This window comes from Thermobia domestica, chromosome 16 (assembly GCF_964235325.1).
Source record: "Thermobia domestica chromosome 16, izTheDome1.hap1.1, whole genome shotgun sequence".
Taxonomy (NCBI): Eukaryota; Metazoa; Arthropoda; class Insecta; order Zygentoma; family Lepismatidae; genus Thermobia; species Thermobia domestica.
This window is the reverse complement of record NC_137469.1, coordinates 161617187-161639877: the sequence shown is the minus strand read 5'-3', so window position 1 is coordinate 161639877 and position 22691 is coordinate 161617187. Positions and strand designations below refer to the sequence as shown.

Here is a 22691-nt window from a genome sequence, read left to right as displayed (position 1 = left end):
CTCTCTGACACACGGGAAACTGACCTATTAATTTCAGACTTCAGGGAGGAAATCTCGCCACCCGAGTTTCAGGTATATTTACTTTTTAACCAATAGCATAATAATATACCAATGAAAAACATAAAAACTATTTCTATCGAAGAGTCTTAATCTCCAACCAGAAACAAAGTGACGCTGATGTTCTGAGACAACACTTCTATAACTAAATAAATCGCAAATACAATGTAATAGGAAACTATGAATAATAACCTCTTAAATATAGTATGTGATTCTATTGCTGTAATTACATCTAGAATAAAAACGATTGCGTGATCTTTATTCACAACAAACGATAGATAGGAAATAAATACTGGTGTTCTACGCTACACCGAGACACGCTTCATAATCAAAACAATCTTAATTACACATAATTCAACTGTTACTTCTGTATTAATATTAAAAAAAAAAACTGACAGTCTACACTAGATATGTAAAAGTCACTAATAATAATAAATGTACCACATAAACCAAAGCTGTTTACGTCGACGGAAGTGCACTTCGGGTAATTCAGATTTATTGTAAAATGCATTACGCAATGTTAAGTTAAGCGCTATTATTAAGGGCGGTTAAAGAAGCCTCGTGAACGTCAGCAGATACATCAAAAGCAGATTTTCTCTCATGGTTATTTCTATTATACAATCAAAATTATGGGGAAAACCCTTGCATTGTGAAAGAACTTAATCCTTATCATACCTTTTGCAGATTGTTTGCATACTATTCGTGAAGAAAAATATGAAATATCCGTATTACAACGTGTATTAACTTACGGTAAAACTGAATTCTTAACAACGGCTTATGTAAGAATGAAATACAACTGTCTGATCGCTTGCTTTCGGATCCCTATAAAAGTATTAAGATCATGTCGAGATTATGACAGTAGATTTGAAAGGTGCTACACATTTTTTTCTTTTTAATTCAACTTGTCAGGGTGTGGGTTTAAAAGGGCGTGCTTCTTGTGACCACCAGACAAAAGGTTTGAACTGCTGGACATAACGGCACAAAAATCTGATATTATACAGGGTGTCTCAAATGTCCCCTGACATAGGGTAACACTGTTATTACCGAAGTTACAACAAAATGTAAGACAGGAAACCGTCTCCAAATATGTTGTTTTCAATCTAAAGTGAAGGATTTTCTTTTAAATCGGACAAGCCGTTTGGGCTATACACTCTTCATGCGCCCAGTCCCCAATGTTAAATGAAAATGCAACGTTGCCATTTACCTGGACCAATAACGTAAGTGAATGAAATTACTGTCTTTTGCGTAAACGTGTCGATAGCCAGTCTCCTTTCAAACATGCCCCCATTCACTTTATGTTGTGGATCCAGGTAAATGGCAACGTCATATTTCAATTTAACACTGGGAGCATAAAGAGTGTATAGTCCAAACGGCTGAAAAAAAAAAAAACTTCACTTTAATTTAAATTGAAAACATCATATTTAGAGACGGTTTCCCCTCTTACATTTTGTTCGAACTTTTTGATATAGAAAATACGAATGTTATTTACTGAATGAATCGATATAGACCTTCCTACGTCGCATTTTACATAAAAATTAGTTTGTAGATCGCGATGATCTCTTGTAGTATGACAGTTATAGTCAACTGGAGAAGGCATATCAACATAATATTGAATACAGTGGACTCTCTCTTAATCGTCCGTCGGCTTGGCGGCCCAACTCCACCAAGGTATAAAAGTCATTTTCATTATCAGCTTCGCTCGATACTCTACAACAGTGTTTTTTATTAGTTTAGCTTCAGTAATATAGATTCAATCGTATTTCTTTTTGTCCAATTCTTCAATTAGTACACATATACGGTAAATAAGTATGTGGTTTACGTGATAGTCTAATGTCATTTATTTCATATACGGTATTTCGTTCACCTGAGTATCACTGGAGCAGCTCGTGGTCAAAAATTAATTTTGACAAGTTAAATTTATTGAATTATAATTACTGTAAATCTCCGTTAACCATTATACAGATACTAGATAATGAAATGGTTATTGTCATTTTAACCAACTTTTTTCTTTATCCGACCAGGGCCCGATCCCGTGGTGATCGGTTAACATGGAGTCTACTATATTCAGCCATCCAAAAGGGGATGAAACGGCTGAAATCTTTACTACAGATAAAGTAAGATTCACAAAATCGTGTCAATCTGGAATTTCTATTTATTACATAAATCGCGATGGTCCTGCTGATGGAGGGGATGGTTGTTATTGTTTCTGTTTCCCATTCAGATGGAGCCAATGAGTTCAACTTCAGACTATCTTTGGGGGAACAACCGTGAGGAATAAAATCCACTCATTGAATTATATACTTAACAAAGGGAGAAGAAAGGAAATACTATAATTTTAGGAGAAAAACTACACATCTTGCCCTTTGGCAGCGCCGTTCATCTTAAGATTGCAGACAGTTTTTGGAGACTCTTTTCTTTCCTCTTCATCTATCTTGACTCGTAATTAGTCAAGGTAATCAGGTCCACGTATTCAAATACTGAATGATAAAATCAACACATTACTACTAATGCTTCAGTCAAAATAGCTCAAACTGTGTCAGCCGTTAGCTGAAAATATTTTCTATACATCTCCACTTCGGAACATAAATGACATATTCTCTCACTTTCCACGAAAAAGAAGAAAAAAAAACAATTGTCGACACTTGCGATACTGTTACACAAACAGGAACAACATAATTAATAAGTAATTAGTAATATTAATAATGAAGTGTTTGGACATTCACAGAATAGTGATGTAAAATTTCAAGAACCGAAAGAACTGAAAGTAATTATCAACCAGCAGCTGCAGGGCTACAGTTAGATGTAAGCAGCCTTTCACATGTTTCACTCGATGGTATAACCACGTAAACCAGTCGCAGGAATGGACCTAGGCGACTCTAGAGGAAAAGCCGGTAACGCTTCCGCTGAGGTCGAGGAACTGCCGCTCCGTCGTCCAACACCGCTCGCAGGTGGTTGGCTCCACTCACAACCCTTCCACCATTGCCATGATGTCCGTTCGGCCCGGCAGGAAACAAATTTCCATTGCAAAGTAACGTGGCGAAGCAAAAGGGGAGCCAGTATAACTTGTTACAACACCCAAGAACTCATCTAAACACATTTAAGACCAACGTCACTGAAGATCAGTATCACATGACAATGAAAGGGGAAATGGAGGGCGATGCTGGGGGTGTCCTGTCTGTACTTCTTATGCTTACTATCTTGGAACGAAACTCGTTTACCTGAAACACAGTCAGCTGTGTCTATGGAATACCCACAAGCGCAACTAGGGTTTGGCTATACGTGACATGCAATGGCGAATCTGAATTATTATATTTCATCATGAATTACTTTTATACTTAACCTCTTTCAACTTTTTGTCACAGCCTTACAAAACAGACTTTACCTTACAGCCTTAACCTAACATATTATGAAAGCGTTTATTACTTTTCTGAGAAATGAACTTCAGAAAAAAAAATGTAGTGCCTGTGTAATTGCTTCAAAACTTATGCAGAGACAGAATAACGATAATGTGAATGCGGGTGGGTTTGAGTACGAAATTACATTTAATAGTAGTCACATTTATATATAATCACATTTAGCAGTTGTCAATTTACTGCCGCACGAAGGCCTCTATCTTTCTCTACCATAGATTTCTGAAGCTGCTTTTCTCATTCGTGATTTTCTGCAAATAATTTTATCCATTTATCTTGAATTTGGCCCTCCTCTAACAAGTGATTTTTTTTTTCTTTTAAATCTGGGAACATAATACACAACCACTGTCGTATATCTTCCATGTTTACCAATGTGACACTTTGATCACGTATTTTACCTTTGTTGAAGTCTAGCGTCCCTGTTCAGTACCCACGCTATGTGAGACATGGACCAACAGTTTAAAGTGGAATCTGAACCACTTTCATGCGCTCAAATTTTAATGCACATCCACCTGGAATCGAACCCGGGATCATGTACACCAAAGGTACACGCAGTAGTCACTACACCAGCGGAAAGGAAGTCTTCTATCTTTGTTTGAGGACAAATCCATTTGTTTATCTTTCAATTGTTCCTAGCATATCTCTCCACTTTTCTTCGTTAACTCTTAAACATCTGGATTATTTGTGCAATCACGTTCAGTTCACTATCAATTGGCAGATCAGAGTGATTATATACTTAAGTTTCAATGAATATCAGGGAACAAGGGCGCCAATTTCTCTGTAAACTTGGGGGGGGGGGGCATTCAGACATAGAAGGTATACATATGAGGGTGTTAAGACAAACTGCATTCAAATTATGCCAAATATTGTATATTCATAAATACACTAGGGGGGCGCACATAAGCTTTGGGGATCCCCCCTAGGGTCGGCGCCCTTGTCAGGGAATTGTCTTATATATAACTTCATGCTATTTTCAGGCCGGTAGCCAGCCCCAAAATGTAGGAGGACGGTAGAAGTTAGGAGGGCCCCACCCAACCATATAGTTCATTTGCAAGCCTACCGTGAAAATTTAGGGGGTGTGCCCCACGTGGATATGGGCCTGGCTATTTTTATCATTAGTCATATTCTCATTCATTCTGCCACTACGCGTTAAGTCTTATATAAAGTAGACCTACTCATAGTATTTATATTTTACATTTATCTACTGAAAACTTTCCTTTGCGGCTAAGGTAGGCTTAAGTTAGTAGCGCCCATGACACCCCTTGCGACTGCTTAGTGTACATTACATGAGCTGGAAAGATAATTTAAATGAATCAACATAATGAAGTCCACATTCAAATTATTGTCGATCTTAGTATTAAGACTTAAAAAGAAAACGTTAAAGACAGTTACTTAATAATTGTATATAATTTGATATTATCTCAAATAGTATTCAGATTTTAAGCAGCAGAAAAAAATATATATCATCGCTTGATAGGTTGACTGTTTCGAAGTTCAACGTGTCTTTCAACTATGAGGGTACAGACCGACCTACAGCTTAACGTAGGATTCATACCACATGACTTCCTACCGACAATCGAATCCAGCTTTCTCACACCGAATGCGTATGCAATGATTAGGGGCAGGAGTTTTTCGCAAGTTGCGAAATCGCGAAAGTTTTCCTACAAAGCCGACAGTTGGTTTTCCAACGAACTACATCAGATTAAATAAGGAAATAGGTATTTTGAAGTCGCGATAAAATGCGATAACTAACATTTTGAGCGAAATGTGTCGCAAAACGCGACAAATTGCGAATTTTTAAAAACGTCAATTTTACTTGTTAAAATACAGAAATAAAAAGTACAATTTTTCAAAGGGGAGAAAAATTTAAACTTAAATAACTTGTGTCTGTCGGCAATATGGCTTCCAATTACGAATACTGACTGAAAGTTTTTTTTTTTTTTTTTTTTTTTTTTTTTAATACAGTTGGTAATCAATGATAAAACTACAAATGAAAGAAGAAAATGTTGAAACATGCAACATGCTGCACTTTTCATTAGAATAATAATTCGCAGACGAGATATACTAGAAGATACTGCACTAATGTATTGTATGTATGTGTTTTTACATGTATATATGTTTTCGGTGTATAACTAATACAATGTGTGGTGTTTTGTGATGGCCATCGTAATGATACTGTGCTAGTGTACTTTAAGTTTTTGGACTTGTAAAAGAAGAAAGAAGTAATTTGTTGTTAGTAACTACATAAAGAATAATTTTATTGTCCTACGTAGCATTATTGATTTATTGCTAATTTACTTAGCTACAAAATGAGAAATTTTATATTTCAAAATGCGACAAAATACAAAATTTTAAATAAATTTCAAATGCGAAATATTTAATTTCAAATTGCGAAAAACTCCTGCCCCTAGTAATGATCATATAATACGAGGAAGCTTCCCTTGTTGGCAGCAGACATAACGGAATTTCCGTATTTTGTAGCAGGGGAAGTGGAAATAAGGAAACGTAGTCCGTATGTCTTAACTCTCAATAAAAAAGAACAATGAGACCACTGAACACAATGACCCTCTTGATCTGAATTGTTAAGTACATTGGAATTTAAGAATGGCTAAATGCTTTTCCATGCCCTTGAAGCAATGGAAAACTTTTGCCCGTAAATAGAGAAAAGTACTACCACTCAACTCATTTCTGAACAGAACTTCATACTTTCTTTTCAAACGCGAGGGTTAGTCATTGTTCCGTCTTTATCTGTTCAAGGTAAAGCTCACGATGGTTATATTCATTAAGAGTAAATACCACTATCGTTAATTTAATTACCCTTTTTTATATAATAGAACGTCTCAGTTTGCGTAACGCTAATTCCTATCATATTAGTTAAAAGTCACGGTAATAGGTGTCGTTACGTACATCACTGGATGAGACTAGCGTACGAGCAATTTGCAGATTTAAATCTATTGTGACGAATTAGTCTCAACTAAAAAGACCTACACGGCTTTAATTTAATTATTTCAGAACAGGACAACGCTGTAACCATATCTGGATTTAAGCATTAATATTTTTGAATTTCTACTGTTATATAATGAAACAATTTAATTCAAACTTAAAAATGTATTATTATTATTATTATTATTATTTGAAAAATGGATAGTGATGCTGCTGGACTTGAACGTCTTTTGCAGTTTATTATTAAGACAAGGGTTGATTAAACCAAGTTTTGATTTGAGCGCGTAACTGCAATCAAAACTAACAACCAGGGCTTAGAGCTGCATGGTATTCACCAGGTTATGGCGCATACTGATGATGTAAAGTTAGTAGGGGGATGATAAGAGAACACTAGAAAGAGATGTAGAGGTCTTATTAAACGCTTGCAGGGACATGGGTTTGGAAGTAAATGCAGAGAAAACTATATTATATTATAAAGCTAGCCGGGATCGTAATACTGCAAATTATGGATGCATTAAAATATCTAGGATCAATATTAACAGACCAAACCCATATCCACGAAGAAATTAAATGTCGACTAAAAACAGAGAATTTGTGTTATTATTCAGTTCAAAATCTTCTGTCGTCGCGAATTCTGGCGAGCAACTTGAAGTTTAAAATATATAAAACAATTATCATGCCTGTTGTCCCGTATGGATGCAAAACATGGTCGCTTACTCTGAGGGAAGAATGTAGACTGAAAGTGTTTGAGAATAAGACCTTAAAACGAATATTCGGGACTCAAGAGAAACGGGAATGGTGAATGGCGGAAACTTCATAAGGAGGAACTGTACATAATTTATATCGTTTACCAAACATTGTTAAGGTCATCAAGTTCAGGACGCTCAAGTGGGCACGTCATGTAGCCAGAATGGAAGAAAGTAGGAACGTTTTCAAAATTTTAACTGGAAATCCAATCGGAAAACGACCATTAGGAAGACCTAGGCGCAGATGGAAGGACAATATTAAGATTAATCTCGCAGAAATAGGAATACAAAGTAAAAACTGGATCCAGTTAGCTAAGGATAGGGATGGCATTGAATCTCCGGGTCTCAGGGGCCATAGAGTAAGTTAGTGACTGCAACCTAGTTGATAGGCAAACTAAAAGGGTAAAATGTAAATGACAGCTTTTAATTAAGGACTATTTTAGCCTAAAGTGTAGAGGGAGGCAAGTCTTGAGGGGAAGGGAAAACTGGTAAGAATAGTTTTGGGGATGTTTCCGAGAAATTTTAGACATCAAAAAACTTCTTAACACTTTGGGCACAGCTCTGCATTTAGATCTGAAACTGAATCGACAATAATGATGCTCACTGCCAATGAATCAAGCAAGCTTACGTTACGACGCTAGCAAGACAAGATTCTGAACTATTTTAATGAAATTATCGTTATAAGCTTTAAACAATGTATCGTGCTACCGTGTTTGAAAGCGGATCTCCTGTTGCAATATTTCTTCTATCCATAATATCTGAATGTAGTGACTAGGAACCTGAATACAGATCACACCATTTCTTCAGCAGCATCAAGGTTTATGAAGACTCAGACATACAATTTAACGTAGGATAGAGCCACACGTACTCCTACCATCTCAACCTAGGACTTCCACCCGAAAAATTAGTCGAATGGCCATTCTACACTAGAAACTACAAAGAAAACAAAAGCTTGGAAGGAGTTCGATCAAGGTCTATTAAAGGTGCCATGCTGGCATTTAACTACGAAGATTGGAAATCCTAATTAGGATTATCAACTTCGAAATTTGATCCCAGAACTTCCGTATTCAGAGAATTCATATCTTAATCTGTCTGTAAATATCAACGATTCTGGTGTTTAATAAATAAGTAAATAAAAATAAAATGAGCGATATATCCAGCAAAGCTCCAAAGTACACTTTCCGAGCATATCAATTATATGCTACAGTTCAGTACACACTTTCGAGGAATATGGAGTTTCGAAAAAAAAAAAAAGGAAAAAAAGAGAAACCTAGGGCAAAACAAACGCAACAAAAAATATATAATTATTACAATTGTTGAAACTGTGTATTGTTCCCATGTAGCTGGAAGTGTTTTCGGAGAACTGCTACAGCTAACTGATGTTTTTAACTTTACCACGCCACATGAACGCAGACACCGGAGAAAAATTTTTTCATGGAAAGTTCTCGGAGCACCTCCCAAATGCTGTAAGGCACGACGAACTGAAGACAATTGGGAGTTCTCCTTCGTATTGTCTCTGGGCATGTCTTCTTCTCGGTTAACTACTAACTCTATAGGAAATCAAAGCCCAAAACATATCTCCAAGTTACTCTCGCTGCTCGTCCTTATAAACTTTTTTTTTTTAATTTCAACCTGTTCAAGACATGAAAATTAATACTTATTTATGACGCAGACTCCCAATAACCGATACGCCATTGAAGTTGTTCTTGCTATTGAGATCGTATCTTCAAAACTTCATAAAAATAATTTCTATGATTAACTGACACGGATTTATCTGACAAAGTGCTCAACAAAATAATCAGTTCTAAAACCAAGGACCGTGCTGTGGTAACTACAAAGTAACTTAGTATAAGATTGAATCGTAGAACGTAGATTTTTACTGGCAAATTTTTCAGTTAAGGAAAGTACAAGGGAAGAACACAATTTATATTCCTGGCAAGTTCTAAACCAACACATTTTAAATGTAATATTTTAAGTTTCAATTCTTACTTTATAGTTTTTGCCATTTGTCATATTTTTATATTACTTTTTTTCTTGGTCATTTCCTTCATATTGCTGCGTAAGATAGTAAAAGGCTACGCATAGTTTCGAAGGAGAGTCAAAAGACACGAAGTTAAATGGTTACTGTTTCTTCTGTAGAAAATTTGCTTTTCCGGAAATAATGTCTGCTGTAATCTGAAGTTCAATGCATTTCTCTCAAGTGCTCGCAAGAGATGCAAGGGGACATTATGACGGAAACTAGGCTATATTATTGAAATGTTAGGGGAATCTAGAAAAAAATAGTTCAAACATTAAAAACAAAATGAATAACATTTTGTATTAATTGATTTATTGATGGGGGACATAGTCACTTTAAATCAAGACATCACCGACTGTAGACTACATATCGAAGCATCGAAACATGTATTCTAAGGATCTGCAGCAAAGATAGGAAAATAATCACATGATGAGAAAGGAAGCACGCCTGATGAATATTATCATGAAAATAAAGATATTGAAGTAACAATGGACCTATATATTGAGAGAAGAAATGATCAACAGATGGATAAAAACAGTTGTTGACTGGGGACCAAGAGACAAGAAGAGAGCCTAGGAAACGTCCCTACACATGGTAGTGTGACGAAATCAAGAAGCATGACTGATTAACACGGAACAGATTGTCCTAGTCATCTATGGGGAAGAATTGGAGAGTCTTCATTTAGCAATGGATTGACAATGATTGAAAGAATATTCCCAAATTTTCAAAGAGAAATTATAATACTATGTAAGGACTCAGGAGTGAATTTATGGGAATGTGTCAGGGATCGTGGGGAGGACTGTATTTCTTACATGTTAAGTGTCAAATTAAGTATATGTAGCGGTGTTTAACATGATAAAATTTGTTATTCTTTCACGATATAGTCCAAATCCGCTACTGGTCTCCTACATTGTTGCTCTTTCAACTTTTCATTCTACAAGAATGCTAGTAAATCCTGAATTAAATGACCAATCATACTATGTCTTGCTGCCTTTTCCATCTCTGCCCAACTACATTGTTCGTTTTTTCTTTCTTTCTTCCTATTTCCATGTATTAACGATACACGCAGCATTATACTCCAGCATCACGTCTCATTATTAATTAACCAAAAGCATTTAGAAACCGGAATTTTAAAGGACGTTTTCGTTAGTTTTAAAGAATGTTAGTATTACTTTTAAAAGCAATTTTTAGGACAGCCAAATCTAGCCCCTGATTACTACTGTGACAAGGACAACAACTACTACTACGGAATCTGAGTAGGACTCGAATTCATTCGACCTCCCCGTTAGTCGAAAATCATCAGATGAAGCTGAGACACTTGCTGTGTTTTCTCCCAGCACAGCAAGAGAGCGAACACAGAAAGAAAAAAAAAGCTTACTTGCGCCATTATATAAGAGCTGGAGGTAATGGAAATACTAACAAAAAATCGAACCTCAAAGCGAAGTACAAGGAGTTCACCTCCAGCTTCGCTCTCTTTTTAAACTAGCAGTTAAAGCAAAAATAAATGACAATTTTGTTAAAAGATGTTTCATGGATACAAGAACATTCGTGCGTTTGCTTGCACTATCTCTGAAGACCAATCGGCGAAGTGGCAAATACAACAATGAATAAAATATTGTACGTGTAGCACAAAAGACGCAATGGACTCTGGAAACCCAGAGGCCATGCCGACCGGAAGTAGCCTTTAGTGTAGAAAACAATATATTAATACACATGAAAGGAAAGCAACATCGAGAATAATAATCGAGGAAAAAGGCATTTGTAAGGAAGAAATATTTCTTCTGAATTCACAACCAACGGCTATTATGCTACAACAGACCATGAAACTACGCAGAAGAGCAGTACAGACTGGAAATGTCATCTCCAAACAGACTGAATATAAAAGTTTCTTACAGAAAGTGAGACTAAGAGAAACTACATACACTGAAATTCCAGATACAGCGTTAAAAACAAAGTTAAATATAGCGTGAAAATATTATGTTGCACTGGAATACTATAGAGAAAATATGCTGTTGGTCAATCGGAAGTGTATATACAGGGTGTCCCAGGAGGAAGGGAAATATTTTGGGAAATGGTACTGTGAGTGATTCTAAGCAAAACAGTTCATATGAACATGGGTCCTAATCTCAACAGTTTGAGAGCTACAGGTTGTGAACCATTTTTGAATTAATGTTGCTTATTACTCACCCTGTATTTATTCTACAGAGTGGGATATAGTGGATTTGAAAGCTGATGGAATTTCTTTTTCAACAGTATGAAATATGTGACAGTGGTTTCTTTGGAGGGGAAGTTATTGAGAGAAATTTGTGAATCAGTGTTGCCATCCTGTTCCCTCACATAATCTTTAACTTTTCCTTCAATAACCCCCTTTTCAAAGACACCACTGCCAAATGCTGCATACCGTTGGAAAGGTCATTTCATCACCTTTCAAATCCGCTATGTACTACCACTGTTGAATAAATACAGGGTGAGTAATAAGTAACATGAAATCAAGAATGTTTCACAACCTGTAGCTCTCAAACCGTTGAGATTAGGACGAATGTTCATAAGAACCTTTTTACTTAGAATCATCCATACGACCATTTCGCAAAATATTGCCCCTTCGTCCTGGGACACCCTGTATATTTGACAGACGAGATGTCACGACTTTTTAGTTCTTTCTTTAGCCATCGTGACTGAAGATTCTCAAAGTCAGGACCTCAAACTGAGCCTTCTTGGAGGAGAAAGTGTGGTTCAGTTCAGTTTAGAAGAGGAAATATTCCGCTCATTAAAAAGGTGACAGTATGCCGCATCGTTGCGTGCCGCCAAAAAGCACTATACGTTTGACTAATTTTAATTGAATATTCATTTTCGCAGAAAAAACTAGATTGTCTGGACATCTGAAGAGTGTTTCAATTGTTCAACACTTTTCATGAATTTTTAAGAAAGAATATGAAGGGTATGTATACCTATTTTTGGGACAGTAGAACAATCGACAACCAACTACGATATGACCATTCTACCATGATTTCGACAATGATGGGCAAACTATGGCCTGCGGACCAGACGCGCTCACTTCCTACAAGATTCTCTGCTCCGCGACATGATTCCTAATCTGACGAATTTAACTTCTCTTCTGAATCACCGCATCTCAGTTGAAACCAGTTAAACAGAAAGTCTTAGAAATGGAAACATAACTCTCGACAACGCAATGTAAAATATAATCTTTACCCTTATGAAAAACAGAATCCTTAACTTTCCCCATACCAACTTCGCTGCCAAAAAATTTAGCAGTTACTGTTTGCTACTTCCTTCTAGCGCTTTTTTTTTTCTTTTCATTCTTTCGTAAAACTATTTATTTAAAATCAGTCCCGCCCGGTGTATTATTTGAAACTGAAACAAATCACAGCAACCCTCCCCGGCACCATCTCAAGAACTAACGCAAAAACTATGGAGCAATATGAGAGAGCAATAACAAATGGAAATGAAATGAAATCTTTGAGTGTTACGTCCCACGGTTATGCCGGTTAGGCTAAAGGAGACGGTCATGATGAGTAATGAATGAAATGGCGGAATGAAGAAAGTGGGAGGAAACGGGAGAACCCCGAGAAAACCCACGCACACGGTGTTTGTCCACCACAAAGTTCACTTGGCGGGGGCTGGGATCGAACCCGGGACCCCATGCACCAGAGGTGAACGCTCTACCACTGAGCCACCGCGGCCCAACAACAAATGGAGAAGAACCAACAAAGATGTTTAACAAATGTATTAATAGCCCACCTTTCTATCGTGAGCAATTTAAACTCTGAGGTTACGTCACTAAGAACTGGTGGGCGAAGGCAGACACCAACAGGATACATCAAAAAATGAATCGCATTTCATTCATCTCTCATCATCACAGTCTCCTTTAGCCTAACTGGCATAAACGTGGAACGTAAAACTCAAAAATTTCATTTCAAAGACGATCAAGAAAATAAGCCGACAGCGCCAAGACCTGAAAGACCTTAGGCTACGGGACTCGAAGGCTGTTAGACTGTAGTAAGACACTTCGTATACAATTTTCTTCACTTTTTTTTCCCCAGCTTTGAAACCTAGAGTATTCCTGGATATGTTCTATATCATAATAGAAAAATAAAATGTAGCCTTTGTCCTTTCCATTCCTAAAAATATATAACAATAGCGACTTGTTACTTCCAGTAACTCTTCGGTGTTGAGCTCGATGGCTCTTATGGAAAATCACAGCGTTAAACATTTAAGTTTTATTGCTACAAATGCTGTATGAAGCTTTCTTCCCTCAGCTTCTAGCGATAAAAATTTAATTTTTACCGATGTGACCTGTCAAGAGCCGGCACTGCACAAGAACACGTTTGCAATTTACTTTACAAAATCATTACCGTACATTGTACGACGTTTTCCTCATAATACTTAGCGCTTCGATCTTTCTTTAGAATTTCCGATCATCTATTTTTTCCGGAGAGCGTCATATTTTGATAATTATGGCCAATTCTCTATCTCAACATATATGCTTACAAACAGAAACTTATTCAAGGAACTGGCGCAAACTCTCCCGTAAGTCAATATAAATACTAAACTGCAACCACGCTTCTAATATATAGAGTAATTATTTTTTTCGTTTTGTCCCATCCGAAATAAAATCAGTAAAGTTGAAGCTCTGGTTGCAATTGGAAGTCGCTATTGTTATATGTTTTTCAACAATATGATGGGAGTCATGAATTCTCCTGATAATGCTTACATCTCGAGTGTAGTAGACCATGGGCGGCTCATCCTCAGAAGTAAGCGTAGGTAAGATAAGACACATCCCATTGGTTATAGCTAAGGCGACAAGTTTCTTTTAGTGTGGTTTAGGGAATAGAAAAGTGTAATGAAGATATGAATACCACAAATACAAGAATCTAGTAGCCCTCCCCACTGGTCTAGTAGCTAGCGGCGCATCGGGTTCGATTCCCGGTGACAGAGCATAAAAATTTAATTTCAGAATCATTCACTATCATTAATCACCCTCTCCTTTAGCCTAAAGAGCACAATCATGCGACGTTAAACTAAGTTTAAAAAAAAACTTCAAGAACTCAGTAATAATATCACTCATTTATCGACTTCCACATAGCAATTAACATTTTCTGGCAGTTTATAGCAAAGATATCACATCTTCAACGGAGTTCGTAATCCTGAAGCGGGTAGAATATTCTCACGCCCTTTGACAAACGGTCCTACAGAGACCTTTCATCTCTCATCATTGTAGTAAAAATAACGAAGTCATTCGCACAATGATATAATCCGATCAACAGGAAACGACACTTAACATAGAGGTACGCACTTCAAACATTAGAAAAGCGTCATTAAGTTCTCTCCGATGCTAGTATCTATTACACATATCTAGATATGCTAGATAAATAACGCTTTCACCAGTAATAATAACAGAGCCTACAAATGTTATATTGAATAGCTATGTTTACACAAGGAGCAGTTTCTGATGTAATAACGTATATGTGGGTGTAACCTTGATATGGTCCACGTTTCCCCAAGTAATTACTTACTGTAACGAATAAACCATTCAAAAGATAACAATATCAATTGAAACGCAATTACTCCAATTGTAAACCACATTATTCCTAGAAATGTCTTAGCGAAGCTTCAATGTATCTAGGACAAACATTGAATACAGAGCTATCTCCAGTATTGTCATTTCTGGTTCTGCCGGGGGAGAAGGGGGGGGGGGGCAAGATTGTCCACTAATGTAAGTGTTATTTTTTTTTATTAAAGGCATGTATAGGTTTTTCAAATTCAGGGGGGGACAATTACCCCTTCCCTCCAAAAATGACGCCCCTGGCCCACTTTAATAGAAGACTAAGTCGTCAACAGTAGAATTTTCCATTGCCTTAGGAAGTAAAAGCGGAACCACCAAAGTAGAAACACGAAATTTGACGATCATTTTCATTTTACTTGGTATAGTGCAAGTAAATGCAAACAAGCAACAATATTGTATGTAATCTTCCATAATAAGATCAGCAACAAACTGAGCTAGTTCGCAACAGTAAGACAGAATGGAATGAAATATTGAAGGATGTCCAGTTCGCCTAATTTCCCTTTCTTCGGAATACTGATTGTTAATTTGCATTCAACCTTTTTTTTTTTTCCCACAACAAAATGGACGATAACTGGTCCCCTATATTTCCTTCAAAATAGTGAGGAAATGATAAATCCATGGTCCTGGGTCACAGGCTATTTTATAGTTACACACATGCATACTGATGTTTACTTCTAACTTATACCCAAACACACATTGTTAAGTAACATAAGCAAGTTCGCCAATAAGGAAATCAATTACCTGCCTTGATTCTTCCGACCAAAACCCATTACACCTCAACACTATAAGACTGTCTTTATATTGAGGAACAGTGGCGTATTTACGATTTTGTTTCGGGAGGGGCTTTGCTAACTTTCGGGGGGGGGGCATTTCCTGAAAATGTGAAAATTCTGCAAGACATTTCATATACTTTACTATAGTAAGTAAGATTTCGGGGGGGAGCTTAAGCCCGGACGCCCCCCCTAAATACGCCACTGTTGAGGAACATCAATGAATATGTGTGAAGAAAACAATTGAGTTATAAAATCACAATTACTCCTTCCTTTTTCGTGATATCCCTAGTCGTAATTCTAAAAACATTCCTCAAATCCTGTTTCTTAATTTTGTTTTCCCCATAACACACTTTGGCAACTTAACCCTGTTCCCGCCGTGCACTCTGGAAATTTATGTTGGGGTCCAATATTATATGTTACTGCGTCTAGTATATAGAACCGCTGTTAGCCTACACTCGAAAAGACGATAAGGTACGCAGTGCTACCTATATTCTGAGAATATATATATATATATATATATATATATATATATATATATATATATATATATATATATATATATATATTGCTCTTATAAGAAAAGAAAAGGTACGAACAAGGGCGCCCATGTTGTGGTTTCCAAGGGGGGTGGCAAGTATAAGCGACATTTCAAATGTAGTCTCAAATTTTGCGGTAACTATTCCAAAATATCTATTGGGTATCGATCTTCCGAAGCACAATTTCCTTTTAAAGGGGGGGGGCGATCGCCCCACTTTACCCCCCCTGATGGGCGCCCTTGGGTACGAATAAAATATAAGACCGAATATTTACGCTACATCAACCATTTTTCTGTTAAACAATTCTGGTTTTATTAAGAAACTGTACGTATGTACAGTATGTAGAGTAACAAATTATATTTTGAAGGAGGTCCGGACCCGGGTGGAGTGCCCTGTCCTGTTCTATAGCTCAGGGCCCCATCTACGTGGGCTAGAGCCCCATTCGAGCATGACAATATTAAAATATTAAGACAATCTCTTAAAACATCACATTCCCTGAAAGATGCGCCAAAAGACATCTATACTGCAGTCATTGACATTACAATTCGTATGTTATGTTGTTGTGAATTCTTTATAAAATGTTTGATCACAAATAAAAGCGGAATGCAACATATGAAGAAGTCACCCTCATTACAGAGACTGGAGTGAATTAACGTTTAACTCTGAATGACAATGGAATTTTAAATGTTCTAAAAGTCCTTTCGAGGACGGAATCAAGAACACAAGCATTCCAACACCATCTTGTTCTATTTTGGAAAAGTGCATCTGCCTGCAGACAACAATTATGGTTTGTACTTCTACACAGACATCTATCGATCGTCTTCAAATCCGTATGCTAAAGATCAGTGTGTTTAGAGTTTCACAGAGGGATGTCCCTATTCACCTTATAATGTTTTAATGGAACTACAGTACAGTTCACTATTTCCATCCCATGTTACTCTCTACCATGGCCGGATTTAGAACGGGGTGCACCGTTGTAAGTGCACCTCCCTTAGTTGTAAATATACACTATCTAAAATGAGAAGCTAGCAGTGAAAATAGCAACACTTTCCGAAACTTTGTGCCGTCATGCTCCCGTTTGGGTCTTAGAAGAAAGATAAATTTTGCAAAAGGAATAGTTTGAGTCGACTTTCTGAAAGTTGAAGGAAAAGGATTCACCACCCAAAGCAACATAACATATGTGAAGTAGGGAAGAAAACAGAAACCAAGAGGAGAGAATACTTTTTCCTGCACATCACTTGCGACCCTCTTTAGAATACTACCTCCCCCCGCCCTCCGTTGTATGTATCAGGGGTGTCAGGGGTAAAGAATATTGTCACACGTCACTTTGAAGAGTTTCAATGAAACTGGTCATTTTGGTAGTTATGGTGCACCGACCTCAAAAATTCCTGGATGCGATCCTCCTTTCTACATTTACTTTTCACTGTCAATCGCAACTTACGCTTCTACCGGAACACGTTTGTAACACACTAAAAACTGGCTCACGACACAACTACGGAAAATGTCATTGCACCAACAATAATACTGACATAATATGTCAATGCGCGACTTGATCCTTGTCGTCATTATACACTACTGGCCTGCTAAGAACGTCAATTTTCTTCACGTCAAGTACGAAACAGTTGTTGACCCTTTTGAACTTGAAAGATGGTGAGTTTTACAACGAACTAATCTCAAATGTCAGAAAATTCGATCCCCTTCTAGCCAAAGGCGGATCCAGGGGGGCGATCGCCCCCCAGAAAAAGAAACTTTCTTATTTTATATATATAAGTAAAAGCGATCCCAAAGTTTGGAGCCCTTAAAAAGTAGCAGTATGACAACCCCCCCCCCCAGAAGTCGGTCCTGGATCCGCCCCTGCTTCTAGCTATATGAAATACACAGTAACAGCTATCAGACAAACTCAAGAAAACATTGTAAACTATGCTTTGGTCACAAACTGCCAACTACAATTAGAAAAGCTGGTTGATTTATCCACATCGTTTCACGTTTTCATCAGTATATTACTATTTAATTGATTGAGTGTAACGTCCCACGATAGCATATTGGTCTAAGGGAGACGATGATTAAAGCAGGTAACTGATGATGGAAGAATTGGCGGAATGAGACAGTGGGAGGAAACGGAAGTAGCTCAAGAGAACCCACGAGCATGGTGTTGTCTGGGTTCTTACTTGTCCGGGGATCAAACTAGAGACCCCAGGCAAATTCTATTGATTAAATAAATATATAGCTAATACTCAGGAGAAATAACAGGACTGATGCTACATGAAACTAGTCTACAGTCTATGAAAATGAAATGAAATTTTTGAGTTTTACGTCCCACGCTTATGCCGGTTAGGCTAAAGGAGACGGTGATGATGAGAGATGAATGAAAATGGTGGAATGAAGAAAGTGGGAGGAAACGGGAGAACCCCGAGAAAACCCACGCACACGGTGTTTGTCCACCACAAAGTTCACTTGGTGGGAGCAGGGTTTGAACCCGAGACCCCTATCATCTACAGTTTATGATTCTAGAAATAACAGCATATGTACTGTCCTGTAAATCGAAACGGGATCTCAGACCAATGATAACCATGTAAACTTGTTAGGAGGATGGACGTTGTGATGAAAAAGAAATTATTAAAAAATATGATACTCATGGATATATTTTTTTATTTTTCAGCGAGTTCGAATATGTCATCATTCCAGCGTTCGTTTGAAGAACTCTCTACTAAAAATTATAAATAATGGAATACGTCACAGGCGATAAAATCGAAATCCAGAATAACGAACACTTTATTAACTATGAATCATATTGGACAAAAACAAAACAAGACGACGCCCACATCAACACTTTCCTCGACTACTGAGAATTATACAGTGACCGGCGAAGCCACAAACAACGAAAGTAATAGCTCATGACCTCTTAACATGAGTCATCACCCTTCAGTACTCGCATTACGCATATGATTCTTTCAGTTAAATTGTTTTAAACTCGTACAGAGTCCGCGCAAAAACAATGACGCATTTATATGATGATTTTCTTTAAACGCATTAAAGTGAGGCAAATCTCTCAGTAGAGAAACATGAAAATCAATACATTTGGTTGGCCCAAGTATTCCTTAATTTCAACATTTTCTGTGCTGTACATATCACAGACTACTATCAAGAAAAAATAAATAAATAAAACGCGCCATTTAAATTGCTCTTTTAATTTTTAAAGGTTTGCTAGGAATGTGCCCTTGAACAACAGCGCGGACAATTTCTGAGGAGCAAGAACAAGGAATATGTTTGATCCCTTCTGGGCACGTAAATACGAAACTCTCGACAGCAACAAAAACTGTTATCCTTGGACGCCAATACACTCCAGCAAAAAAACCTAACTGACCACAACACCGGATAACGCAAACGCATGTAACTTATTTCCAGAATCTTTCTGGATATACATTTCCTTGGCTCAAAAGAAAAAAAAAATCTCGCCTTCCTTGTTAGTTAACAGCCCAACTTTCAGCTAAAATGCTTTGTTTGCATACAAAAAACTTATTTCCCTTGGTTTATTGGTGTCTTCCACGCTACATACAAATATGCAATATATACCTTCCAGCGATATCCCATGCTATTTTTGTGGGAACTACATGACCTCTAAGGACCCTGCATAATTTTATCCACACCCCTTCGGATCTTACGTCACGACAGCACTGTGTAACACGGACCATCGTCTGGAATGCTTGGTTCGCCGGCGGCGGATACGAAAGGATGTCGGGCCATCGAAGCATCTACTCATCCTTCCTCTTGCGCTGGGAACGCAGCAGCTTAACAAAAACTTGCGTCGTTGCATATCAAATTCACCTTCGGAAACTTCCTATGAAGTTAGCACATCACTTGGGTTGAACATTAAAACTGAAAATTAAACAGCTTGTAGCGTTTTCTTTGTAAAACGACGTCTCATTTTTACTACTTTTTTTTTAACACCCAAAAATGCTTGAGCCTCAAAACGCATTCACAACACACACACAGACACAAAACAACTTGTACTCACCAACTTGCAAGACATTTTCTACACATCCACCTTCTAATAGTTTTAATCCTTTATAAAACGGTAGATTCTGATATTCACTGGAATTCACTGGCACTCTCGACAACGACGAGTACATACAAATATCCCTCTCATTTCGTGGGAACGACCAAAATATAATTCGCCTCTGCACTGGTTCAGGAATCCTATCATACCGTTCCTCTATTCGTTGAAACGGTAATGTTTCCGCCACTATTTTTGCACAAACATCAAGAAGAGTTTCTGGATTTTTAACACCAATTAATTTTAAGTCCGTTCCCAAAAAAGAACCACTATTATCCGGTAAAAAACTGCCGACACGGGAACAACACAACCTCTTCGCTCCGGCCATTGTGCCTCATGTGATACCCACAGTGCACAGCGACAGAACTTTAATGTTGGAACTGGGCATGCGCTCAGGATATCCAACTAGAACATTGAGAATTTTCAGTATTGATCGCTTCGGAAGGAATGAGCATAAAGTGTAATTCGCTATTCGTGACGCAATTTACAATTACTTGCATAGTGTTCCAGCATCGGGAATGATGTTCCGTCTTTATTTTACAGGAACAAAAGGGAAAATCTAATTTTTACTAAAAGTTCTGTAATTAATTTGTCCGACTAATTTACAATATTGGTAAACATTTGTTTGCTATGATAGAGAAATGAAAAACGTCGCCAACTTTGGTGCTTCAAAATGAAATGATGGCCCAGGCCACGTTCTTGAAGGGGCCTCGGCCAGGATCGTCATTTGGGGCTTCACAGGAGGGTAATTAGTCCTTCTTGTTAGGAAATATATCTGTATATTAAAATGTTAGGTTTATATGTTTATAGCCAATATATGCTTGTGACCAATTCTTTTGATAATGGTATCTCGGAAACAAGTTCTAGAAAGATTCCGTTTTCACTGATCGATTGCAAAATTTGTGTAGATTTTTCAGTTCTAATTGAATATTTTAAAAAAATTTTTTTTTTTTTTATTATATTTTTTTAAGGGTTTACACCGAAAGTATTGGAATGTTGAAAAAGCATCATATCCAATTAGTTATACATTCCAACACCACATAATTGTATACTGGGGTAGTATATCTCTTCGGCGTTTGTTTCATGGCCAAATGATAATGAAAAACTTAGGATAACCATTTCTCCAGTCTAAGACGAATCTTTATTGTTTGGAATGTTTTGCCCAGTGAACACCATATATCACTGACATTAATTGTGTGTGTAATGTACTATATTTGCTTATTACATACTGCATGCAAGAAGAAAGAAAACACTAATCATACATGAATGAGAAACTCCAATCGGAAATACGCGGTGGCTCAGTGGTAGAGCGTTCACCCTGGTTCGATCCCAGCTCGCGCCGTGTGGACTTTGTGGACAAACACCGTGCTCGTGGGTTTTCTCGGGGTTCTCCCGTTTTCTCGCACTTTCTTCATTCCATCATTTCACTCATCTCTCACCATCACTGTCTCCTTTAGCCTAACCGGCATAAGTGTGGGACGTAAAACTTTCAGATTTCATTTTCATTTTCAATCGGAAATAGGTTCAAATCTTGCAAACGATGCGATATATTGAAAAAATAATCGAAAAAATCTCTCTTTTATGATACTCCCTACCGATTTTTATCAAGACATCCTTCATTTATGGCTATAAAGGGACATGTATAGGTGTTGTGATAAATGACACAGAGATTCATGCTCATATGTGAAAGATGCGCTATGTATAGAGAGCGCAGGTGCAGCTAGTAGTTTAAATAATATACGTATAGCAATGAAAAACGTGAATTTCTGCCCCAAACAAAATTTGAAATGTTTCTCCGGACCCCGGCCTTTCCTCCTGAAGTTTTCACGGGCTCCCAATATTTGTGTTAAGACCCTCATTGATATCTTGTTAGACAATATCTGACCGCGAAACATACGACAGCAGATCTTTTTTAAAGTTATACAGAAATTGGTGCCATTGAATAAAGACCTTCTTATGAACAAGTGGCACACGTGAGTGCTTTGTATGGGACGATTTCGGATACAATCACCACTTCGGATAGAAACCTCAAACTTGAGTAATGACTCCTAAAAACTCCCACGGATACGACGTACTCTACCACTATACCAGAGAGCACGTAGCTCAATGGGAGACCGTATATATTTCCTGTGCGAATGTTTCGTGATTCAATCTTAGGCGATATGCTTTTGTGGTGAACAGCATCGAAGCCATGGGGTTTCTACCGTTTTCTCCCACATTCTGATCCACCAATTACGTCATAATCGTTCATTTTCATTTATCATCCACCTCTTTTAGCCTACAAGTCATAATCGTGGGATGTAAAAATAGAAGTTTAATTTTCCAACTCCAGATGATGTAGAATCGAACTAGAGTTATTTGCATAACTCGCCATGATTGCACCTCCAGGTGTTCAGGGAAGTACAGTACTGTTCAAATAAAGTGAAATATAATAATCTCAATATAGTAGACTAATTGGAAATATTTTAACAAAAGACCATTAATTTTCATTTGTTGATTTAACCTAATGTCAAACATTTACCTACCCATATAAGTAAATAAAAATGAAAGAGACTCTGTTTGCGACTTAAT

General features: G+C 37.4%; 1 protein-coding gene across 2 annotated transcripts in view; it reads right to left on the bottom strand.

The window, feature by feature from the left end:
- LOC145673496 (zinc finger SWIM domain-containing protein 5-like) overlaps positions 1-20474 on the bottom strand; it is a 384102-nt gene extending 363628 nt beyond the window's left edge. The window contains exon 1 of one of the 2 annotated variants that reach the window (XM_081743256.1): positions 20082-20474. In XM_081743256.1, coding sequence (XP_081599382.1) covers positions 20082-20448 — 367 coding nt within the window. In that variant the 5' untranslated portion in view covers positions 20449-20474. The remainder of the gene's footprint in view (positions 1-20081) is intronic. The other variant, XM_081743258.1, reaches the window with a different exon arrangement.
- Between the last annotated feature and the right edge of the window lie 2217 nt (positions 20475-22691).